The sequence below is a fragment of the Balaenoptera acutorostrata genome, chromosome 5 (genome assembly GCF_949987535.1).
Source record: "Balaenoptera acutorostrata chromosome 5, mBalAcu1.1, whole genome shotgun sequence".
NCBI classification, from domain to species: Eukaryota; Metazoa; Chordata; class Mammalia; order Artiodactyla; family Balaenopteridae; genus Balaenoptera; species Balaenoptera acutorostrata.
Window position 1 is genome coordinate 105,414,504 of NC_080068.1, and position 26,746 is coordinate 105,441,249.

At 43.2% G+C, this 26,746-nt stretch overlaps 1 protein-coding gene across 1 annotated transcript in view; it reads left to right on the forward strand.

Annotated features, from left to right (window-relative positions):
* Nucleotides 1–1,066: 1,066 nt before the first annotated feature.
* CLNK (cytokine dependent hematopoietic cell linker) overlaps nucleotides 1,067–26,746 on the forward strand; it is a 118,613-nt gene continuing 92,933 nt past the window's right edge. The window contains exons 1-4 of the mRNA XM_057546318.1: nucleotides 1,067–1,194; nucleotides 2,162–2,233; nucleotides 14,297–14,325; nucleotides 24,011–24,048. Of these exons, the coding sequence (XP_057402301.1) occupies nucleotides 1,067–1,194; nucleotides 2,162–2,233; nucleotides 14,297–14,325; nucleotides 24,011–24,048 (267 nt within the window). The remainder of the gene's footprint in view (nucleotides 1,195–2,161; nucleotides 2,234–14,296; nucleotides 14,326–24,010; nucleotides 24,049–26,746) is intronic.

A 26,746-nucleotide genomic window follows, 5' to 3' on the forward strand; every position in this document is an offset into this window, starting at 1 on the left:
AACCTTAAAGAATGGAAAGTATTTTGCCAGATCCAATGGAGGCAAGAGAAAAATCTAATCGAAGATCTGGGAGCATACAAAAGTATGACCCAGAGAGAGGACAACGCGGGGGGGCCTGGCAGAGGGAGAGGGTGGCGGGAAATGAGAACACAAACAACAGAAATTGTATTCAAGGCCACTGGGGCGGGGATCTTGGTTATCACGGTAAAGAGTGCGGACTTTGTCCTGCAGAAATAGAGGAGTGGTGAGGATTTTCAAGCAGGGAGGTGACTCAATAGTATTCTGCTAATTAGAAAGATGGTTGTTCTTACTGCAGTTTGGTGGGTGGATTGGAGCCCAGGTGGCTAGGGGGCCAACACCAAAGTCCAGGCTGGAGAGAACTTAGTTCTAAAAATAGAACTAAGACCGGGTATCACTTACGGGAGTGGAGAGAGAAGATGTTCGGGAATCAATTGTTAGGACCTGGTAGCAAATTGTTGAGATGGTGAGGATGGAGAGGGGAGGAAAGAGAAGACTTAAGGTGAGTCCCCAGGCTGCTGGTTGGGAAACTATGTGAGCAATGGAACCGCTCACTAGGAAAACTCACTAGGAAAAGGGCCTGGGTCTGACAGAGGACCAGTTAGAAAGGTCCCAAAAATAGTTAGATGTTCATGTTTAGAACTTAGAAATGAAGTCAGAATGCAGACATAGATTTACGAATAGAGCTTTAACCCAGATAAATTTTTAAAAAAGAAATAATAAAATATATGAAATAATACAATGAAATAATTGTGTAAACATGGAATAACAAAAAAAATGAAAAATAACAGAATAATGTCATCATCTTTCTAGATGATCAATTTACACAATGACAAAATATATCCAAACAACTCACTATTTTTTGTATTTATCATCTTGCAGTCAATAGGCTTCACACAAAATCCTAGATGGAGATAGAGTCTCAAGTCATCTTTTGGCATTTCCTGGAGACCTTTGTTCACATGCGCCGCCGTGTACATCCACTGCAGGTCGGGCACTGACCCAAACCCTGGGCATGCAGAGCGCTGCAGTCTCTGCCCTCATGGAGATGGCAGTTCTGCAGCTTAGCAGACATGAATACAAGCTACGTGTTAAACCAAAGGACAATGAAAGTTCAGACAAGTTCTGTGAAGGGGTCCGTCTCAGAGGGGAGGAAGGTTTCTCTGAGGAAGTGATGTGAGCTGAACTCAGAAGCATGAGTTAGATGCAGGAGAAGAAGGAAGACAACAGGTGTTTGAAAAAGAGGGACCAGTCCCTGGAAGAGACCTGGGGGAGGGAGGAGAGAAAATCTAAGGACCAAGAAGTAGCAGGTGTGGCCCAAGGGGAGAGAAGCAGGGGGGCAAAGAGGTCAGAGGAGCTACCCAGGTAGCTGCCAAGGAACATTTGTGGAGGAAAGGATCATCCTTAAATGTCTGATAAAGCTCATGAAATGCCTGCACAAGAAATGGAAGTATATTAAACTTGGCTAATGAAATGAACTAGGGATGGTTTATGATAGAGAATGCCTTACTGAATTTGAACAAATTAACTCAATTTAAAATAAGTTAATTTCTTCATAGAAAATACCATCTCAAAGTGACTAAATTATACAGAAGTTCAATACAAATTATTTGAATCCAAGTTGCTATTTCTAAATCATCTGCCTCCCTAAACCGGATGATGTTTGCTAGTTTTTGACCGAATTCAATTAACATAGGAAAGCATCTAGGACATTCCTTAGCCCATAGGCACTGTCCTTGTTTGACAGCCTCCCCTTAACCAGGTGTGAGCTCTTCGCTGTACAGAGTGATGTAATGGACAATCAGAGAGCTTAAGGAGGGCACCACCCTGAGCCCCCTGATGTGGGAGAGCCCACGTCCTCATTCTGATGGGGGCGCTTATTCTACCCCACGCTATTGCCCCTTGTAAAATAAAGCACTTACGTTTTTTAAAAAAAAAAAGGTTTGAAGTAATTGGATTACTTTAAACTCAGATTTTGTTTAACCCCAGTGGAAATGCAAAGAGAGATTTAGAATTACGTGTGAGATGCTAATTACTTACATCTGACTGGATGGTTGTTTCTATGAAGGAATGCACTTAATTATTTTTTTTTCCCCTCTCTTCTTACAATTTCCTGACTATAATCTATTTTCTTTCATCACAGGGGCAATAGAAAAACAACAAAAGAAGAATCCCGTGATTTGAAATTCCAGAACTTTGCTCTGCCAGAAAATAGGTCAGAATATTTCCTTCTTTGTTAATAGAGGAGTAAAAATTTTGATGCTGCGGCAAATTAGCTGACCAGCACGTGCACACACACGCACACGTATGCACACACACGCACACGCACGCACACGCACACACACGAAATGTTAATGGGATAGAATTGTATTGCTGTCATTGCTCTTAAAGGTTACACGGTGACCAAGGTCCAGAACAAGAAGGGACTTGACTCAGGTTGAACTGCCAGCAAGTATGTGATGCAGATACAGGCTATGGGGGAGGGATGGATTGGGAGATTGGCGTCAGCAGATATAAGCTATTATATATAGAATGGATGGACAACAAGGTCCTACTGTACAGCACAGGGAACTTTAGTCAATATCCTGTGATAAACCATAATGGAAAAGAATATAAAAAAAGAATGTATATATATGTACAACTGAATCACTTTGCTGTACAGCAGAAATTAACACAACATTGTAAATCAACTATACTTCAATTTTAAAAAATCGAAGATCAGATGCAAGGAAAAACAGTCAATAAAAAAATTTTTTAATTGAAAAAATTTTTAAAAACAGGCCCCCAGGTGTCCACAGCATTTCAGACCAGGGCTATTTCCACCACCCACCCAGGTATCTAAACAGCCCAAGAGACAGCCAGGGGGAAGCTTACATCCTACAGCTGCTGAATGACTTAAGTGATGAATCATGGATGGATCAGGCCATGAGTTCACAGCCAGGTCTCGGAAGCGAGGAGAATAGAGGGAGCTCTGTGCCCGTTTGGTTTCTTTTCTTTGTCCTTCAATTGAGCAAAACATTTACTGAGCAATTATGGCATTAGGACTTGCACGGGCTCTTGAAAATGCAGAGATGAGAGGCAATGTCCTGTCTCCAAGGGGCTCACAACCAAGTCTTAAAGCTCAGAAGAAAAGCTACTTGATGAAATGACTGACAAGGGACCAATCCTGAAGCCAGCTCCAGCTCTGCATTGGCCAAGGTCTCATCCTGGACAACACCACAATGTTCAGAGGGGCTGCAGGCCTCCCTCACCCAGCCAGAACCCCCTTGCCGAGCCCTGCCGGAGCTGTCTCTGTGCCTAGAGGTACCCAAGGGTCTCTGACTGCTATATCAACCGTTGCATCCCAGTGAACTTCAACTCAAGTCAATCGCCAAACATCTGTTCAGTTCCTACTAAGTGCCAGGCACCAGAAGCAATCTTGACATGCTAAGATGTGGCTGAAGAAATATTTTCCCTAAGCAGAGTGGATGCGTGCCTATAAAACAGAATACTTGAAATATTTTCAAGATTGCATTAAGCAAAGGAAAATTTGTGGCTGTTCTCAGACTTCTTCAATGTTTACATCAAACACATTTGAATGCTGCATTTTAAGTCAGTTTTTCTTATTTCTTGACAATAGCAAGAGATGAGAGATGGAAGGGTTAGAAGTCTTCCTTCAAATGGAAATGGTTGCAACGATTACATACATCAAAGTAATATTTACAGTTACTTTTGAAAAAACAAAGAGAGAGACAGAGGGCACAGTGTTTTTTTCCAAAGCAAATTATTTCAGAATATGTCAGAGCATGCTCAAGATATATTAAAAAGAGCAACAGATGGTGTTTCTGCAACCTGTTCCAAACCATTTATAAACCCGAATTTTTTTAAAAAATCCCTTAGACACACAAATCTCTGTACCTTTGCATATTTTATAATGAAAGTATTATATGAATATAAATTAGTAAATGAGATCTATAAATCAAATCAAAATGTGTGAAAACTACATATTTGGATCTACCATCATACCTTCATAACTATTAAACTGATGTTTTCGTTCTCCACACAAATTATAATTAATATCGGCATCTGATGATGATGAAGTAAGGACAGTGCTACAGGTGGGCAGGGCCGCAGAACAGAACAGGTCTGTGGGTGCTGGATTGAAATTTCAGCTGACCTGTTTGCTAGCTCAGCGGCGATCTCGCTCCGACAAGCCCATTACCCTCTCAATACCTTGCGTATTTTAGAAATGGTGTTTGAAAACCAAGGAGGAAAAGGGGGGGATGAATTGGGAGATTGGGATTGACATATATACACTAATATGTATAAAATAGATAACTAATAAGAAAAAAAGAAAATATACAAATAAAAATTGAAACATTGAAAAAAAAATAAGAAAAACAAGAGTAGATTGAATTCCCTGGCAGTCCAGTGGTTAGGACTCTGTGCTTTCACTGCTGAGGTCCCAGGTTCAGTCCCCGGTTAGGGAACTAAGATCCCACAAGCAGCGCAGCACAGCCAAAAGAAAACAAAAAATACAAGAGCAGACTATCTTGACCACCAGGGATCCGCTGGACCTAAAGCAGTCCCTGTGTTTGGAGAATAAATGCATGACCTCTGTAGCGTGCCTGGAAAATAGTAGGTTCTCAATAAATAACAAAGGCTAATAGTCACTGAGTACTCACCACAGGCTAGGCGCTGTTGTAAGAGCTTAATAGGCAGAGAAATACCATATGATATCACGTATATGTGGAATCTAAAAATAAATGGTACAAATGAACCTATTTACAAAACAGAAACTGAGTCACAGATGTAGAAAACAAACTTATGGTTACCAAGGGGGAAAGAAGGGGGAGGGATAAATTGGGAGATTGGAATTGACATATACACACTACTATATATAAAATAGATAACTAATAAGAACCTACTGTATAGCACAGGGAACTCTATTCAATACTCTGTAATGTCTTATGTGGGAATAGAATCTAAAAAAGAGTTGATATATGCATATGTATAACTGACTCACTTTGCTGTACACCTGAAACTAACACAACATTGTAAATCAACTATACTCCAGTAAAAAAATGAAAAAAGAGCTTAATAGGTAGTGTCTCACTGCATCCTAGCGATCACATTCTTACTAGGTTTCCTTTTATAGGAGAGAAGAATGCAGACTGGAGAGGGTAAATAACTTCCTCGAAGCTGAATAGCTGGGTGTGGTATATAGTAAACAGTGGACATAATCATTAGTACTAATCTCTGAAACAACCCTAGCACTCCACGTCACTGCCCTCACTACTGCCATCCCTTAGTTAGGTGTAGGGGTCAACTCTGGCGACAGATGCAGAAGGGCTGTCCTTCCCCACCTACCCCCAAACTCAAACATGCATGGACCTCCCCGTAATGTACAAAGTAAAATACAAAGCTCAATGCTGGGGTTTCACGCAGATGATACAGCCCAGGAGACTATCCAAGAAAAACACACGATCACATGCACATCCATTACCCCCAACCTGTCAACAATATTAAGATGAATGTTTCCTAGAATGTCCCATGGAATCTATCTTGCTAAATCCCCAGTACCCACTTCTATTCTGTGCCCTGTGCCCATGTGGGCAGAAACAGAAACATCCTGATTGATGTTTTCCAATCAAGTCCAAACTTTTATCAATAGTTGAATGCCTAACCAGTACCAGAAACCATGAGAGGAACTGTGGCATTTAATCCTCACAATAATTCTCTGAAGTAGGTAATAGTATTCCCATTTCACAGATGAGGAAAGAGAGCCTGGGAGAGGTGACATGTCTTGGTCACAGTCACAGAGCTGGTAACTGTCAACAGCTGGATTTGCATTCCGAGTCTGACTTCAAATCGAGGGCCTTTTCTGGGTTCTAAGATGCCGCATGTGAATTTTGTTTTCTGATCCTATGAGTCTCAAATCTACTCATGTCAAGACTCTCCACTATGAAGAAGAGGCACATGCATTCAACTCCTGTGAAGAACATCCACAGTCATAGCTACGAAGCCTCCTAGCAGCGATTCTTAGGGCTGGTCCCAGGGCCGGCAGCACCAGCATCACCTGGGAGCTGCTTAGGGAGGCAGGATCTCAGGCCCCACCTACTGAATCAGAAACTTGGGCGTTGGAGTCCAAGCACCTGGGTTTAAACAAGCTCTCCCAGTGATTATGATGCCCATTCAAGCTTGAGAACCTCAGCATCAAGCATCATTATCAAGAGGGCAAGCTTTGGAGCTGGAGCAAGAGGCCTCTGGGCCCAGCTCTCGCTCTGCCCCTTCCCATTATGTAAATGAGATGGAGGGAAGACGATATAAGATAGGGACCCAGTGTGAGAGAGTGGGAGGGAGATGGGAGAGAATGTTGTCCCCACCTGGGAGAGATCACTGCGTTGGGGACCAGGAAAATCAAAAATAAAGAAGACACAGCACCTGCCATCAAGATGCTCAGCCTCTTGTGGGGACGAACATAAAAACATCTGGTGTATAATAGATCACAGGATACTGTGCCACGTGCATGTGGGACAGAAGCAGATGCAGGCCTGTGGGAGCCCAGCGGGGAGACTAAGGAGCGGGAGGAGGAGGGCTTTCCCAAGTCCACTTTCGAGAGAGTAGCAAAGCCAAGGTGCACACTCCAAGCGCAAGTCTCTTTCTCCTTCCCCATTCCTGATGGAGCTATTCCTAACAGTGTCACTCACGTTTCCCACATTCAGACCCTTCCCAATTCATCGCCTCATGGACTATTGATTTTTCCCTTCTGTCACTAATACCTGCAGCAATAGTTAACTCCAGAGGACAAGGTACAGGTGGTTGTCATTTCTCACATCCCAGGAGGCCACTCCTCAAGGAGACGGCCTCCCTGTTCTATTCCGTGCACAGGGAGGCCCCCTGCCAGCCTTCCTGGCCAGGCACGCCTGAGGTCACAGCTCGGGCCGGGCGGCCACAGCTGCTGGTCTTCTCTCGACTTCTCTGGTTTTGCCCCACCTGTTCTCCAGCTGCCCTGGGTGTCTGTTCCCTCTGGGCCCCCGCACTGTGCAGAAAGTGTCCTCCCAAAAGAGTTCACAAGCTTAGAGCTTTACGGAGGGTGCCAAGTGCTTTCAGAGGATGCATGGAATAGGGTGGGGTCCCGCCATCTTTCTGTGGTTGTCCACAAGGAGCTCCTATGCAGGAGATACTCCATAAACATTGCTGAAGGGAGGGGAGTACAAAGGGGGGGAAGGAGGAAGAATAAAGTCAGGACCCAGCAGGACGCACCAGGATGCTGTGAGATTGTACTACTCCCAGTGCCTGGCACAGAGTGGATCCTGAAGTAGATGATAAAAGAAACTTTTAACAGAGGGATAAGAATGGAAGAAGACAGAGAAGACAGAACAAGCAGGGGAGGGACAGAGAGAGAGTGGAGGGGATGGTGGACTCAGGAGCTGCTCTGCCCACTGCAGCTAAAGTAGAACCGCAAAGCACCCTGCTCTGCTCCACTCACTCGTCTGCTGAATATCCATCAAACTGCCAAATAATTTTGTTTTCATTTTTCAATATTTTTCAGGAACATAGATAGCTTATACAAGAGGGATTATAGCTTACCAGACACGCTTTCTGTCCTCAAGAAACTTAAAATCTAGTTGAAGAAAGAAAAAGCCCAAGTAAAATTTAATATAAAATTTATATAAGAAATTAATAACTATACACTGCTTTTTAACTATACTAAGTATGCTATTAGAGCCAGAAGTGCTGCCATAGGAGCTCAGAGGAGGGAAGGCTCAAGAGCCTTGGCAGGGCAGGATGCTGAGGGGGTAGGAGTGGGGTTGGACCTACTCCAGCCCAGAGGGTCATGGTGGGTTTGAGCTTTTTATAGTTTGGAATAATGCCAAACACTGTCAATGTTTTCCTCGGGATCGCTTCAGGGAGTTGCATCCTCCCAAATATTTTTTTGTAAAAACAAAATAGAACACAGGAGATTCTTAGAACTAGTCAAGAACATCTTTCACAAAAAATGAATCCATAACACTCCTACACTGTTGGTGGGAATGTAAATTGGTGTAGCCACTATGGAGAACAGTATGGAGGTTCCTTTAAAAACTAAAAATAGAACTACTATACGACCCAGCAGTCCCACTACTGGGCATATACCCTGAGAAAACCATAATTCAAAAAGAGTCATGTGCCACAATGTTCATTGCAGCCCTATTTACAATAGCCAAGACATGGAAGCAACCTAAATGTCCATCGACAGATGAGTGGATAAAGAAGATGTGGTACATATATACATTGGAATATTGTATGTTCATAAAAAAGAATGAAATAATGCCATTTGCAGAAACTTGGATGGACCTAGAGATACTAAGTGAAGTTAAGTCAGACAGAGAAAGACAAATATCATATGATATCACTAATATGTGGCATCTAAAAAAAATGATAAAATGAACATTTACAAAATAGAAATAGACCCACAGACATAGAAAACAAACTTATGGTTACCAAAGGGGAAGGGGGTGGAGGGATAAATTGGGAATCTGGGACTAGCAGATACACACTACTATATATAAAATAGATAAACAACAAGGACCTACTGTATAGCACAGGGAACTATATTCAATACCTTATAATGACCTAAAATGGAAAAGAATCTGAAAGAGAATATATATAACTGAATCATTTTGCTGTACACCTGAATCATTGTAAATCAACTATACTACTATTTTAAAAAGAACATTTCCATCACCCCCCCAAAAATAGAATGAACCCACTCTTCACTTATTAAATATGAGTCTTGATCTGATTCCACCTTGGTGTGAATTTCATCTGCTTCAAAGGAATATGGAGTTGGGAGATATTCTCCAACGTTGAATCTATAGTGAAAAGGAAGAACCTATTCCCAGGGGGATTTGTGTGGGAGGTGTGCACACCCGTGTATCAGGTTCCTAATGCGCTGGCAACCTCCAGGCCTTGCTGGGGGAGAATGAGTCTGTGTATAGACCCAGACGGGGACTGCAGCGCGGCTCAAGGCTGTCTTACTCGAGGGATGCCCTCTTACCTGTGCTTCCCTGCACCTGAGCACCTTCATCCACTCACCCATCCTCTCCCTCATGCTCGTTCAACAGCACATTTCTGTGCACGAGCCATGTTCCAGGCACTGCGTTACGTACCTGGTCTCCCTTTTAGGAGTTGGGGGCCTGGTGTAGAAGGTTTGAGAAATGGCGTTGTGCTCTGTTCTGGTGATACGAGTGTGAGTTCCACCAGGCAGGTGCTAGGTGATCAGAGGAGGGCTTTGGTGGCCACATGGGGAGGAAGAAAAACGCCCAGCGTTGAGGCCTGTCACTACCTCTTACTGAGACTGTGACATCCCAGTCCTTCCCTTCACACTCCATCATATGGGCTCCTGCGTCACCTTCCTAACATGTGGCTCTGAGCATCCTTTATCCTCTGCCTTGCAAAGCTCCATGACATCTCGAGATTGACACAGTCCTTCCAGCTTATCCTTCAGGTTACCTGCTCTCCAAGCTCACTGTGCATTTCCACACCTTAGCTTCCATGGCTCCCTAATGCAAACCCTACCCTTCCCTCAGAGAGGTGGAGAGAAGAGGGTGAGCCCTGCCATCAGACAGGCTGGGTGGGAAGCATGACACCATTGACTCCCCCATGAGATTGACCTGGGCCTCCATCAATCCATCTGCAAAATGAAAAGGCCAGTTTGTGGTCCCATCCAGCACAAACATCCCGTCATAGCCCTAACACTGAGATAAAGATACTGTCCAACAAGAATTGCTAAGAAGTTTGGGTGAAATGATTTCTGTAAAGTGCACAATTCCCAACATGGTGTAGATAAATGTTCAAAGAGCGGGCAGAAGGGAATGAATTTATAAAGTTTACCTCCATTTTCATTTCTTTCTGGTTTATATTGAAAATGAGTTTACTGACTCTTAAAAAGATCAATCATCTTCCCCCAAATGAGAGAATTTTATTCTAGTCTTTTTCCTTTCAGAGGCAGAGCTTAAAGTGAGGTGTGGAGCTGAGCCAGTTAATCTTGGAGGTTTGAGAGAGGGGGATGAAATCACCCCGACCATTCCCCAAGGGTTTTGCTGCCGCATTCTGGACCAGGGGTGGGTGCCTGGGGAGACCCAGAGGGGCCCACGTACACCAGACTCAAGGATGTGATGAGGAATTAGTCTCCATGCCAGGAGCCTGACCCTGGAGACAGGACCAAGTCCCCTCTCTATGGGACCAGAATAACACACCATCCAAACTCTATTCCCATAGATAAGAGAACCTGAGTGCACTCTGCCCACTCCATCAGATCCAGTTCTCCCAGGCAGCGAGGGTGGGGGGAGTTTAATTTAGTACCCTTTAAAAATTATTAAACCTTTTAAATTATTAAGAAGTATTAAAAATTCAAAATAATTCAGAAATTGAATATCTTCATTTAAAATGAGCCTTAAATATTGAAAACCACAAACCTCTGGAGGCCAGCTTTGTTCAGTTCATACTCCATGCCCACCACGTGGACAGCTGCCTATCCAAGCAGAAATAGAGAGAGAGAGACCTGCTTCACTCAGGCCCAGATGCAGAAAGGAGCAGGCGGGTGGGAAGGGCAGAAGGATGGCTGCCAAGCTACACACCATCCAGCTGCAGCTCGTTCACATGTGGCCGTGTGACGGATGCGGTTGACTAAAGGAAGCCAGGGAGCATCTTCGTAATTCCCTGGCAAGAGGCAGCTTGCTAACACATGGGCCTCGCTTGAGCACTGAGAGAACACATCAAATCTCCAGCAAGTTTGCAAGCAGCATCTTTCATTAATCACCCTGGGCTGTCAGGCTGCAAAGAGTGTTAACACAGGAGCCTTTTCAGAGCTCTTGTCAGCTGCCAGTGTCGAGATAGTGTCTGCATTCCAGCCAGACAGAACCGTGGAGTCCGGCACGCCTCCCCAGACCCCTCCTTCCAGCCTCCCTCCCCGCTTTCAGGCTCAGCTGGAATAACGACATCGGTCCCTGCTCTGCCACTGCTTCCTCTGCTAAGCCACTTGGCTTGCATTGACACACAGAGGGCCCTGGGGTGCACCGTCCCAGAGGATAGGACATATGAATGAGCACCATCGCTCTGGGGCCCCGCCAAGAGGAGTCAGCAGATAAACCGCTTCCAGACAGCCTTACAATTAGGAGGAAGCTGCCAGTTGCAGGGAACTCAGGGGACTGAGTTGTTGCATCGACTAGTAAATAATAAGGCCAATCCCGGGGCTCGGTTGCTTGCTGTGCCACTTTAGACCCGTCACTTCTCTCTTCTAAGCTTTAGCTGCATCTGCAAAATGGGGAAATCCCACCAGCCAGAACTGAGCCTTGCTTGTGCCTGAACAGGCATTTTCCCCTTCAGATCCACCCTTTTTAGCTGTCCAAAGACCTCAGTCCCACCTCTGAGAATCTGAAACTTGGAACCACGAATTGGACATTACCTCAAACATGCTTTCAATGTTAATGATCTTTGATTCTAAAAATCGGGTGAGGGGAAAAATAAATAAAATAAAATAAAAGTCAGCTGAGGCCAAGGTCAGAAGGAGGATGAAATCCTAATTTAAAACCTGAAGTGTGTACATGTCAATCCCAAACTCCCAATCTATCCCTCCCCCCCCACTCTTCTCCCCTGGTAACCATAAGTTCATTCTCTAAGTCTGTGAGTCTATTTCTTTGTTGTAAATAAGTTCATTTGCAACATATTTTTTTAGATTCCGCATATAAGCAATGTACATGTACATACTGCTGTATTTAAAATAGATTACCAACAAGGACCTACTGTATAGCACAGGGAACTCTGCTCAATATTATGTAACAATCTAAATGGAAAAAGAATTTGAAAAAGAATAGATATCTGTATATATATAACTGAATCACTTTGCTGTACACATGAAACTAACCCAACATTGTTAATCAACTACACTCCAACATAAAATAAACAGTTAAGGAAAAAACAAACAAACAAAAAAATGATCTCAGGTCATCCAATGGAAAAGTACAGGCATTGTGATAGGGCTGACATGCTGAAGGAAATGACAATGACTTTGAAATAACATAGACTAAGGTCAAGCGGTGGAAGCAGATTTAAAACTCAATTCATGTTTAATCTTCAACATGATTCTGTTAAACGTCAATGGATTGAAAAATAAATCCTGGATGTATTGATGTGTCATGATAAAATATGACAAAACAAAAACAAAAACAAACAAACAAAAAAAAACCCTGAAGCTCCTCCTAGGATCCCGGGAAGAGGGTGCCTCGTATTCAAAGTCCCTGGGCTCAGGATTGCATCCTGCCTGCTCTGAGGTGCTGCCTTCTTTCCACGGCCTGGCCTGCCCTGCCTGCATCAAGCTCCCTGTACACAGTCGCAGAAACATATCATTTCCATGTCACATGTCAGGAGCTGCAAGTCTGGGGAGTCTTCTGAGGCTTTAATCAAAGACCAAGATGTCAGGGAAGGGGCTGCGTGTGGAAAGTGTCAAAAGAGATCTCTCAGGACCCGGATAAATGATCTGCTCCTTCCTGACTGATTTACTGTTAATTTCTGCAGCATCTCAGGCAACTTGAAAGAGTGCCAAGAGCTAAGCACAAAGCATCCCAGACGGCAGCTGCAAAATCCCTCCAAAGCATGACTCGCCACTGCCTGCAGGCAAGGGCCCCGGGAGGCAACAAGGATCTGAGGGTCCAACAGGCCGGTGGCAAGTCTCTTGCTTTCCGTGGGACTGGGCAAGTCATGGAGCCCTCTGAGTCCTCTGTTTCCTCGTCTATAAACTTGGGACAGGGAGAGCTACCCAACAGAATCATTTTGAGTATTAACATGGTGAGCAGAGAGCAACAGTTTGAGCTGGAAGCGGGACTCGTGGGCTGTGGTCTCCTGGTGACTATTATCTCCCAGCTTAACTATTCTGTGCCCAGTGTCACAGCCACCAATGAGGCCGCATAAATATTTACACCCGGCGTGTGTTGCGATGCTCAATTAATTGCTCCTGTGACGCACTTTGAGAGCCTCAGAGGATAGGTGTCATGCAAAGGGATTATTAAAGACACAAACAAGTAAGCTCACAGAAGCCGCATCCTTCCAAGCTTTCCATTGCTCCAGGGTTTTTCAGATCACTGCCCGAAATCTAGGGGAAATGTGCTTTCAAAATCACACTGTCTGACAGACTCTAACTCCACCCACCTCACTACAAATAACTCAATATCTTTTCTTTTTATGGCTGAGTAATATTCCATTGTATATATTTGTGGGATAGGGAGGGTGGGAGGCAGGGAGATGCAAGAGAGAGGAGATATGGGGATATAGGTATATGTATAACTGATTCACTTTGTTATAAAGCAAAAACTAACACACCATTGTAAAGCAATTATACTCCAATAAAGATGTTAAATAAATAAATAAATAAAATCACACTGTCCAAGGCGGGATGTGGCAGCCAGGAGAAGACCTCGTTGGTCTTTCCAGATAACTTACCACCGAAGATATGCAAATGGCCCAAAACCATTTGAAATAAATAAATAAGCAATAATTAAATCTAACTAGGCATCAGGGAAGTGAAACAGATAAAATAAGGAATCAAGTAGCAAGTAGGAAAAGTTGTTTTAAATGGTGGTGGATTTAATGGTGGTAAGATATGTTGAGATGGTCACTTCACACTCTGTAGATAAGAATATAAATTCATTCAACCCATCCAGAAGGCACCTGAGTGATATGAAACAAGGGGCCTAGGAGACCCACATTATCATTATCAGACACCTTCATAGCAGTTGCACTTGATGGAGTCTGTCCATGGAAACACTCAGCGATCAGATTAAAAAGGATATCATGCTGCAGCAAGGGTACACACTGCAACACGATTTACAATTGTAAAACTGAGCAAGAACCTAGTTTCCGTCTCCAAAAATCACACAGCTGATAAATACCATGTTTTCAAATAACAAAGATCTACAATGCATTTTTAACATCAGGAGCCTATACATTCTTTTATATTATTTTTAAACCTCTGTATATTGAAATGCATGAAGACATCCTCATACACACATGCACATATGTGCCTGAGACTCGCCAAAATATCACCTGTGGTGTTGACCGTTATTTTCTTCTCCATGCATTTTTCTATTTTCTGTGTTCTCTGTAATGAGATGTTCCTTTAGGTCTAGAACAGCACAAACATTAAGTAAGTGTCCCATAAGTTGATTTGTGATCTGCCTTTGTTGACTACCCACTCCTCTGGGGAGGATTATGAATCGCTTGCAGCTGACACTTACCTTGGTTCTCTTTTCTGCCCTAGGTCATGGCCTCGAATCCATAGTGTCACAGGTGAGTCAGGGCCCCCAGACACCTAAGCAGTGGGAATGTTAGCAGGAGTCCGTTACTCTTCTTTCCATTCTTTTCTGTTTTTCTTTGGATAAAACTATTGGCCTGTTCCAGGTGACACTGGTGACTTAGGGTCTTTGCCTCTGGTGGCTCCCAGGCTGGAAGTGTGTGACATCCACAGCTTTGGAGGCTGGCAGACGGGGTGGGAATCGTGCCTCTCCATTTATTAGCTGTGCAGCCTTGGATGAAGCCCAGATCCCTGTGGGCTTGAGTTCCTTCAACTGCGAAGTGGGTATAAGTCTGCCTGAATGCCGGTATTGTGGCTACTCATTAGTGTTTGTTCAACTAAACTGTACACAATGGGCTCCCCCCAAAATATGTGTTGAGTGAGTGAATGGATCAGAAACCACATTTTATGCTTCTCCTGCATCTCTTTTCAGAGCCTACTTCCTGTTACCAGACACAGAGTAAGACCCCATTAAAGTGTGAATAAAGTATATACTTACTCATCTTGGAGTATTATTATATCAAGGAAAGTCCCATAGAGCTAACTAGAAAACTAGTCACTAGAAATAATGACTGGGATGAGACATAAAAAAAGAGAAATAGGGGGGCTTCCCTGGTGGCACAGTGGTTGAGAATCTGCCTAACAATGCAGGGGACACGGGTTCGAGCCCTGGTCTGGGAAAATCCCACATGCCGCGGAGCAACTAAGCCTGTGAGCCACAACTACTGAGCCTGCACGTCTGGAGCCTGTGCTCCGCAGCAAGAGAGGCCGCGATAGTGAGAGGCCCACGCACCGCGATGAAGAGTGGCCCCCGCTTGCCACAACTAGAGAAAGCCCTCGCACAGAAACGAAGACCCAACACAGCCATAAATAAATAAATAAATAAATAAATAAATAAATAAATAAAAATTAAGAGAAATAGGGAATTCCCTGACAGTCCAGTGGCTAAGACACTGCGCTTTCACTGCCACGGGCCCGGGTTCGATCCCTGGTAGGGGAATTAGGATCCCACAAGCTGTGTGGCATGGCCAAAAAAAAATAAAAGAGAGAGAGAAATACAGGAAGTGTGCAAAGAAGCAATAGATGCATTGGGAGTGATGTCATCAGCAAATCAATTCACAAGATTCATTATAGCACATGTTGGAGAATATAAGCAGCACCCAGCCACCCAGCGTGGCTTGCACAGCAGCGAGGAGAAGGAGGAAAAAGCAAAATCAACGCTGCAAGTATGAATATAAATAAGAAACAAACGAGCCCCCAGCTCTAATCCCTCTTGCAGAACATGTTTTTCTGAAGCTTCTCGGGTCCTAAGAAAGGTTACATTCTCTCAAGGTAGATGTTTCCAAATTGTACTGAGTCCTTGGTGTCAAAAGTACCCCCCCTCCATCTACTTGTCACCTCTCAGCCCTTCCTACCATCCACTTAAAGTCTTGGGGGGACTGTAGAGAATTCTAAAGGGGATGGTGCTTGTAAATGAGGTTGTTAATCTGATTCAGTGACTGGTGAATTATAAATGTGACCTGTACCCCTCCCCCTTTGGGCTCATTCTCCACCTGCCTTAAGGTAGAAAAAAAACTGACAGGTGGTATTCCACTTCATTAACAACATTCTAGAGACACAAGCAGGGAAAAGAAAACAAATCATAAGCCCCCAAAAGTCAATTGAGATAAAGCTGCCCAGACCTGCCCATAGGCACTCAGATCTGTACCCTGACAAAAATACTTAGCAAACCACACCACTCCAGCCTATGCAAGCTTAGGCACCAATGCCAGTGTCTACTACACTATAATAAAACTGATATAATTAAAGATGCACATGATGGTTTACATAAGAGACTGCTCATCGTGGTGCTATTTATAACATTCCCAGATACTTTAAAGTTGTTTGCAATATTTTACCATGGGATTTGTTGAAAATATGGTAGGGCATCTATATGAAAGAATACTACATAGCCATTAAAAATGATGATGTTGAAGCATATTCAATTATGGGTGTGTTATAGCATGCTATTATATGAAAGGACAGGCAAGAAAACAGTGTGCATACATTTTGATCATATATACATAGATTATATCATGTGTGTATGTGTTGTTAGGGATTTTCTCTAATCAAATATTTATAGTGGTTATCTTGGTATGCGGACATTATAGTGATTTTTATTCTCCTCTTTTTTGCTTAACTCTATCTTATAATTTTTCTACAGCAGCATTTTTTTTGTATACTGAAAACAATCTATCAAAAAAAAAAAATTCTCTAGACCTGGAGAAGACAGACACATATTCAAACTTGGACAATCTGTCAATACCAACATCTTCTATGAAGTTGATATATAGAGAACAGGGTCATGTTTTTCCATAAAATAAACTCAGGAGATTTTCTCCAGGAACACTTGTTTTGTTTTGTTTTTTCTAAGGAAATCAATCTTTTTTTTTTTTTTTTTTTTTTTTGGCTGTGTTGTGTCTTTGTTGCAGCATACCAGCTTTCTCTAGTTGCGGCGAGTGGGGGCTACTCTTCGTTGCGGTGTGCGGGCTTCTCATTGCCGTAGCTTCTCTTGTTGTGGAGCACAGGCTCTAGGAGGGCAGGCTTCAGTAGTTGCGGTGCATGGGCTCAGTAGTTGTGGCATGCGGGCTCTAGAGCGCAGGCTCAGTAGTTGTAGTGCACAGGCTTCTTTGCTCCGCGGCATGTGGGATCTTCCCGGACCAGGGCTCGAACCCATGTCCCCTGCATTGGCAGGCGGATTCTCAACCACTGTGCCACCAGGGAAGCCCAGGAAATCAATCTTAAACGTTGGTTTTTCCCACTTCTAAAAGAAAAATTAATACAAATTTTAGGACTAGAGGGAGGAAAGGTGGGTATGGAAAATGTGAGCATCCAGTGCCTCCTTCTGGCCATTTCTAGATAATGCAGTACCTGTGTTAATTTATCAGAGGCTGGTTCTCTCCAAGATGTTGGGGAAATTGGTGAACAGAAACGTTCACAGTTGAATTGCAGGGAAAAGGTGTCCACCCAGTTCTTATAAGCACAAGCCAGGACTCAAATCATCTAAGGTTGATATGCCCAAGGATTTAGAATGTCTTCACAATTCATCATGTATCAGAATGACAGCAGTGAAAAATGCATATCATCAAGCCCAAGCCAGTGTTTATGCTTTGGTAGAGCTATAGTGAGGCCAGAGAATCCTTATCTTTAACACGATAATTCTAATTCACGTAGTTCTAGGACAGTCTTTTGAGAATCACTGGCTGAAGCAAAAATATATATAGATAGGTGGATGGAAACTATCAAAGCTGTCTCCACCAAGAGGCAGCTGCCTTAACTATCACCATTCATTCATCCATCCATCCATTCATTCAACCAATTGTGGTAGTTTATTAATGTGACAGACACTCTAGCCAGCTTTGACCACAAGCTTTTAAAAAAGGAAATAAAAATGAAAATTTCTGGGGACTTAGCTAGTCTGAGATTCTACAACTGTGCTCTACAGGTGAGGAAACTAAGAACTAGAAAAGGGAAGTGAATTTCCAAGAGCCATCTAGTGAGAACATTAAGCCTGTTCTCCCAACTCCCAATACATGTTTCCCATGTAACTGTGAGTTTATACTATTTGTGACTTGGAATTCACAGCTCATAATCTTCAGATCAAGAGACTGTGGTTCAGTGAATAAAACCAAAATTCCCAGAAGTGCTAGATGACTGAGCTGGTAGACAGATAGATAGACAGATAGATGATAGATGACAAATTCAATATATAATAGATATAAAACATACATATATTATATGTGTGTATATATATTCTATATCTCTATTCCTGTCTCTTTCTTTCCCTCCCTACTTCCCTCTTTTCTTCCGTTTTCCTTCTCTGCTCCCCTTGACTATACAAGTCATAGTCAAGGCTTATTGGACATCATAATCCTTTACTCAGAGGCAGTGAAAGTAACCCTAGGCAAGTTCCTTCCTGCCTTTCCCTATAACCATAGATTGATGCCAAGCTGAAGATGTTCTAAAGTTTGGGACCTGCCAGGGTAAAGTGTGTAAACTATCCTACTCCTCACCACAGTGAGAGGAAGATCAGGCTGATGCCCTCCATCCCCAAATACTTTCAAGTTTTTAAAAGATAAAAATGGAGAAAAGCAGCATCTTGTAGAGGAAAGAACCAAGGGCTGTAAGTGTGGAGCTCAGAGTTTGAATACTGGTTCTCTCATGATACCGGCAAGCCCTAGGACCTATGAATGAGAGAAAATGAAAAGAGACTAACATATATGGAGTCCCTACTTTGTGCCAGACCTTTTATAAACTTATCTAATTTAGTTGTAAGGTACAGATTTTATTATCCTTGCTGTATAGATCAGCTGAATGAAGCCCAAGTGAAGTTAGGGAACTTGTAAAGACACCAGCAGTGTAGAACTCAGATTCATCACAGCACACATGTTAAGTTAGGCACCAGATATTGTCAGCCTCGGTTTTCTCAGTCATTGAATCCCAGAGCTTCACGGCTAGAAGGGACCTCAGCTTGAAGAACCCTTCTGGAGAACTGGCTCATGCTCGTCAACAGAGTTGAATGTTGGAAAAGGCACATATTTGGTTTGAAAATGGGCACTAAATAATGAACAAGTTCCTAATATAGATCTGAAGATCTAAAGATCTGGATTGAGTGAAAAAAGATTTGGCCATGAAGTTGAACTTGAAAAGACATGAAACACAGAACACAGCAATTCCTTAGTGGTGCACTGAGCCAGGGAGTTATTTATTTACGCTTCTCAACAGCTAGTTGGGGTAGATACTCTTATTCCCACCAGGCTTACAAGCTTGCCTGAGGTCACATGGCCAGAAAATGAAACGGTCAGGATTTGAACCCAGAACTTCTCATTCAGCTTCTGTGAACCATGTGTCCATGCCTTTGATCAGAGGCTCTGCTATATTATTGGTGAGCACCAAGGTTGATAAAAAAAAAAAATTTAAGTCTGCAAGACACTTTAAAAAAGAAATCGTGGGGCTGAAACATGACAAATGTTTATGTATATTTTTTTATGTAAGTCAAGTCCAGAGGCAAGCAGTCCAAGGCTGTTTGGCAGCTCTTCTCCTCAAAGTCAGAGACCCTGCCCCTCCTGCATCTCTCCCCGCCTCGAGTTGGCCTCCATACCATCGCCTAAGATAGTGATGTCTGCACTCTGGGCTGCAGGAGGGAGGAAGGGAAGGAGAAGAAGGAATGAATGGTGCACAAAAATTTCCCTCAAGAAAGTTTCCTGGAAACTGTGAGTTGATTTTCCACCTCTTCCATCAACCAAAACTTGAACTCATGCCCACATGAAGATTAGGACTGGTAATAAGGACTTACTCAAGGTGGCCATGTACCCAGCCAACCAGGACGGGTTCTAGTACAGAGAAGCAAGGGAAAAGGGATATGGTGAGACACAGTGGTCTCTGCTCTGGAGTACTTAGTGACAGGAAGTTGGGATTCACTGGCCTCTTGCTTTTTTCTACATATTTATGAGTAAGTCCAGCTGGCAGCCTCTGGAATTGGAGGTAACCCTAACCCTCACCTTTCCTCTCTCCCCCTGTGCTTCTCCCTCTGAAGTTTCATGACTGAAATGAAAGCAGAAGCTGGTTTTGCTTGGGGAACCTGTCTGGTTTAGAAATACAATCATCTGAAAGGCCTGTTAACTCATTTCACTTCCTAGAGAAACAGAAAGTTCTAGAACTCTGCAGGCTTCCTACTTCTACCCTTCTCACACCAGGGAAGCACATTCTCTTCATGGGACTAGTTCGGGATTTTCTTCACCCATGCCTATCCCATGGCAATAGCACTTGGGTGCTTAGCCAGCTACCCTGTCCCTTTAAAGGTACTAAATGGGGACGTAGACAAGGCACCAGCCTTGCACCTCCAGGGGCTTAAGTTCATGGAAGTGTTGATAAGTGAAAATAGCCTGAGAGTCTCTCTTCCTCACTTTATTTAACTCACATGGCTCACCTTCCACTGGACAAGAGTGGGAGCTTCTATGTCACTAATTCTCAGACTTCTGAGACCAGAATAAATATCACCGTAGGAGCTTGTGTGAAAAGCAGTTGATTTGCTCTGGGGCCCAAGTTGGCTTTCTTTCTTTTTTATAAAGCATCCAAGATGCCAATGGTCAGGGGACCTAAATTTGATGGGCATTGGTTGTACACCTTTGTCACACCTCTGCAGGCACGAGGTGTCCATGTCCAGGACTAAAGTCTGGGGTAATCGCCTCTCCAGTCAGGAAACCCCCCGAGCTTTACGTGACACACATTCATCTTCATTTCCCTCTTAAAAATAACCATTAGGGAAATGTCGTCTTTTGTAAAAAGATGTTTCCTTGAGGGTCACGCAGAAATCAGTTGTTCTCTGTGGCTGTTTGGTTCCAGAGGGTGATGAGGGACCCCCCACTGTCACAGCTTCACCGTCACTCTTCCAGGATGGTGATGGGGAAAGCTACTAAGCAGCTTCCCTCATCTTTCTAAAAAACGGCTCTCTCGGAGAAGCCCATCTATCCTTCCGTTCCAGGAAGACTCAAAGACTGGGAAGAATTCGGGGGACTGTTGCTATGGTGAGGATCTGGGCCCAGCAAGAGGCAGCACCAATCTCAAGTTCGCTCAGCAAGGGAGGGGACCAGGTTCTACTGAAAGTTCTGTCACTGGTTCCAAGTTCTGGGTGTTTCCACAGCCGACTGGCCATTTATTGTCACTTACCGTACACAGAGTTACAGGAGTGATCAAGAGCCTGGAATCTCACCACTGCCTTGGGGGAGACAGGCACCACCATCTGTAACTGTGTGATATATTCGTTGGCTTGCTTTGTTCTTACATGCTAAGGAGAAGCTGAGCAGGGTGTATTAATCAGGGAGGACTAACATCTAGAATGCATAAACTACAAATGTTAGTAGTTTAATAAAATAAACGTTTATTTCTTGCTCACATCACAATCCCATGTAAATTGAAGGAGGTCTTTTTCCAAACATTCATTTGGGATTCACTCTCCTTTCACCCAGTGGCTTCCATTATCCCTGAGGGCCTTGGCGTCCTCTGTCTCTGGCCAGCCACTGGGGCAGGAACGAGAGGTGGAGGGTCAAGCGAGCCGGCCTGCAGTGGAATCCATCACACCTGCCTCATCCCAGTGTCCATAGCTCCATGCCAAGACCGCCCAGTGCAAGGGACACCAGGAACTGTGCGCCAGCCGAGCGCCCACAGGAGGAGGAGAGGGGGTTTGGTGAGCACACAGCATTCTCACCACTTTCAGGCGCCTGAGCTAGTGATGACCGGGGCTGGAGGGCGCTCCTTAATTTTTAGCTGAGATTGGCGGTCAGGGAGGGTCCTCCAGAGGAGATGACATTTAAGACACAGTATGATGGATGAAAAGTATCCAGGCCTGGGCAGAGCTGAGGAGAGAACTTTCTGGACTAAGGGACACACGTGACATCTCTGTGGTAGATGTACTGGATGAACTTAAAAAGAGGCTGATATGGTTAGAGCTCAGAGGAGGAAGGAACTAGAGAGAGATGAGATCAGAGACAGGGCAGGAACCAGGCTGTGCTGGCCTCTGGGAGCAACGGTAGGGAATCTGGGCTATGTTTCATGGGCCATGAATGACATGTGCTGATTTACAGTTTTAAAACTATGCTTTTAAAATTACATTTCCAAAACTCTGCATTGTTCATAACACAGGTAGGTACTGAGGGAGATAGAGATAAAAGATAATTCCTTCCCTATAGAAGGGCAGTGGACTTAAACAACAAAGAAGTAATCAGACGCTGCTTCTTTTTATTTGCGTAACGGTGAGTAAAACAGAAAATGACGGCTCTAACGATTCGGTGAGATTACAGTGATCTGGAGTGGTCAGAAAGGGAAGCCCCAGGAGGATCTCAAAGTTTACTGAGCATTTTGGAAAACAAAATGGAGGAAGCAGGGACTCCAGGTGGAATCAACACAAGCAAAGACCCAGAAGTGGCACGTAGCATATTTGGGGAATCCAGGAGGGTCTCAGACTGCAATGCTGCTGAAAGAAGAGATCCCCCACAGCTCTCCATGAGAATGTGGGTATAATGACTACGTTCAATGAAGCCAATATCCTAAAATGAAATGATATCGAACCCTGAATTAGACAGTGGAGCTGCTTTCCTAGATCACAAGTGCCAGAGCGGATCCCCAGTAAGTGTGCTCATTTGTGCCTGCCAGACCAGCTGGTGTTTAATGGGTGACATTATTAATTTAACTCAATTCATGAGAGAGTACAAATTGCTAAAGGGCTGGAAAACCTGTAGGTTTCTCTGCCAGGGATCTCACTATGGGTGTAATTGTGCTGGGACAGGGAGATGTTATTAGTGCCCCGGGGTAGTGTTTGCTGCTGGTCCTACCACCAGAATAGACTAACTGGTGCAGGTGCAGACAGGATACTCGTCCTCCTGGCTCATTATCTCAAGGAGATTAGCTCTGGCTTAACACTTCCCCCATGCACTGGTCCTAGGCAAATTCCATAGAACTGTGTTTGCACTGAGCCAAAGTTTCATTAATGTATACATTACACCCTACAGAAGACTTTGGCATGCTGACACAAATTCACAGCTATTAATTTTGTATTTTGGTATGGGAAGAGAATTCAGGGTGAAAGGACAAAAGTTTAAGAACATGATGAAGCCAGACCAAAAGGCTGAAATACACATCATACCATGGTCCTCTGCACTATTTGGACACAGGCTAGAAATTTGCCCTGAGAGTCTTAACAGCCAAAGGAGGAAGGGAAATGTGATCTCTTCTAGGGTTGATGTTTTCCATTAAATCAAAGCTCTCTTCTAGGGTTGATGTTTTCCATTAAATCAAAGCAAAGAAGTGTGCAGCTTCTGGTCCTGAGACCTACTAGAAACTTCTCATATATGTGCTAATAAAGAGAACGTGATAAGAACATTTTCTGCCTACAATGTTCCTAAATTCAGACTAACGGCATGAAATTATACTGCAATTTAGGAAAATTAAGTGTATGAGGAAGCAAAAAGACCTGCAGGTCATGTGAGCAATTCTTTGGTGGTTTTGCATAATCTGAGGGTAAAATGTAAAACATCAAGCACTGAGTACACTAGATGACCTTCTGGCAATCTTTCATAGAACAAGTCCAAGGGAGGAAGTTGAGCGTTGAGAAACATCTGCTGAACAAGATTTATTCAACAAACGCCTGTCAAGAACTCATTTGGTCAGCAGGGCCCTGCACCTCAAGCCAGGGATAGATGAATAAGTAGATATGGCCCCTACTCTTCAAATATATAGAGTCTGTTCAAGAAGACAATGTGTGGACGGATTATTGCAAATGTAACGTGTGCCAGAGGGCCAGGGGAAAACACACGTGGTCATTGGCTGAGCTGCTGCTGAGTCATCACTTTGGGTGCTACTGATTGGGGGGCGGCGCTCCTTCTAACATTGTTTCCCTTTCAATGAGAAGGCTAGCTTGCTGTGGAAAGGCTTCTTAGTTGGGATTTGATTCTCTTTCCTCCTTTTCCATTGCCCCTGTTATGTAAGAGCAGCTGATTGAATGAGAAGCATGGAAATGTGCACTTCATTTTGAGCAATTACAGTCAAGAAAAATTAATTGAAATGAGCGCAAGATTTCCAGAGAAAAACAAGGGCCCAGTCTTCCCAATGTTTTGCAATAACATTTTGGTCTCTTTTTGTTGGCAGGCCAGTACCAGACTATTAATGAGCCTCTTCTTGACAGCGTAAGTCAGTTGCTTTCCTTACCTATTTTGTCAGTGTTTGATATTTACAAAGTAAGTGGCTTTTTTTAAGGTACTTAGTGAATTTAAAACAATTAAACTTTTCCAAATGGCATAATTCCCTGGCAGAGAAAACTGCATTTCAGTTCTTGGGTAGAAAACTGTATTCCTACAATATATGTAAATCAAATCATCATGCTGTATGTCTTAAACTTATACAGTGATGTATGTCAATTATTTCTCAGTAAAACTGGAAAAATAAATAAATATTGAGGCATTAATATAGAGAAAGGGAAAAACATTATATTTCCATTCCTCAACTATACAATAAAGACAAAAATTAACTCACAATGGCCATTGTGAAGATTGGATAAGGTGAAAATACCAACACATGGTGCTGGCAAGTGTGTGATGAGAAAATCACTTCCTAAAACTCATGGTGAAATTTTAAATTGCAAGAAACTCTTTGGAAAGCAATTTCATAATATTAACTAACAAATATAAAAATGTCCATTTTCTTAGGCCCCATAATTCTATGGTTGGGAATTTAAAGAATTAAGCTAAAATTTGGATTAATATTTAAATACTCATCTATATTTTATAATATATTTTAAATGGCAACACACTAGGATCATGCTAAATATTCAATAATAGAAGAATCATTGAATGTATTATGATATATTCATATTATGAAGTCAATAATATTTACAAAGAAGTTTAATGACAAGAAAATTTAAAATTTATAACATGAAATCAGATATCTAATACTATAAATAATTTAATTGTTAAATTATATGTACATAATTTGAATACTTTTAACTAACTTATCTATAGATGATAAATGGGATAAATAGAAATGATAAAGATAGATGATAAATAGATGACAGATAGATAGATAGATAGATAGATAGATAGATAGATAGACAGACAGGATTTACCTGTAAAATCATTGGTTCTTTACTATTTGAAAGACTTCTTTAAGAATTTGGACTTCCCTGGTGGCGCAGTGGTTAAGAATCCACCTGCCAATGCAAGGGACATGGGTTCAAGCCCTGGTTTGGGAAGATCCCACATGCCTTGGAGCAACTAAGCCTGTGCACCACAACTACTGAGCCTGCGCTCTAGAGCCCGCGAGCCACAACTACTGAGCCCACGTGCCACAACTACTGAAGCCCACACGCCTAGAGCCCGTGCTCCGCAACAAGAGAAGCCACTGCAATAAGCCCGCGCACCACAACAAAGAGTAGCCCCTGCTGACCACAACTAGAGAAAGCCCACACGCAGCAACAAAGACCCAATACAGCCAAAAATAAAAATAAATAAATAAATAAGTTTTTTTAAAAAATTAAATTAAAGCTATGGCTCTTCATCCCAGGACACACACTCACACACACATACACATGTTGAATCAATCAGTCAATCACAAAATATTTTATAAAGTATAAGGCTTATATATACTGAGCTTTTAGTAAGAACCCTGATAGTGACAGTAGACAGATACTAGATAGGTTAATAGATAAATAGATGTAATGCATTATATTTAAAATAAAACTCTGTCCCTTTCTCTTTCTGGAAAAAATAAACCAAAATATTTATATTTGGTCCTGGGGGCAAGATTCTGAGGGTCTGATGTAGATTCTCTTCAGACCTGGAGTGGTGGTTGCGGCTCCTGCTGGTGTCCCTTTGTGCCCTGCCCCCACGAAGTCTAGCAAGGTGACAGGACTAAAGATGTGCTCTGTCTCACATCTCCAGTTCTTCCAGCAGGTCCAAGGCTTTCCCAAAGAGACTGTGCTCTAAGGAGTCTTGGTTGCCATAATAGTATAAAAATGATGTCCTTGCAAAAATGTCTATCTGTCAAATCCCAAAGGAGTCAAATACTGGTGCTTCAGCTCAGAACTCACTTCTGTGTGCAGTTCTGGAGGAGAACAACCCAGTCATCTCCCCCGCTTTGCCAGGTCAATTGTGAAGACCCCTGGAGTGCACCTCCCAGCATCTTTGCTTTGCCATGGGCACTCAGCTCCACTGATACTCAGCACGTCAACTAGAGAGAAGGGATCTAACATGTCCTGAGCTCCTGTCATGAGCAGGCACCAAAGCAGAACCTTCATATACAATTTGCTCAATTAATCTCTGACTGCAACCAAATAAGGTAACTTTAGCCTTCTCCAGTTTACAGACTGAAGTAAGGGAGGTTAAGTAACCTCTCCAAGGTCATAAAGTGGACTCATAGTTTAGATCTAGGATAGGATGACTCCGTCTTGGATCCATGCTGACGCTAAGCAGACCAATCTCACCTGGTTTCCCATCCAAGAACTCCCGGTCTGATCCCTGCTTACCTCCTGAGACCAGACCAAGTAGGCAGGGTTTCAGGGCTATAATGACCTGTTGCCGGGGGCACAGCATGAACGCAAATATGTAAATGTATCTACTCCACCTTTGTGTTCAGTGACGTAATATTTTTCCTTTGGGTCACCAAGCTCTCCCCTTCTAACCTGTTCCTGCTCTTAAATCACTATGTCGGTCCCTGGTCTCCTGCACCCGAACTCCTTACGTTGTATAAACGGGCCCTTCAATACTTGCCTGATTCCTCTGTTCATGTAAGACTCAAGCCTTGCTTTCCATAGGAAGCACTTGGGAAAATCAAGGGCTAGCACATTGAAAGTCAAAATTGTTGTCTTCAGTGGGTCCATCTCCTTCTTTA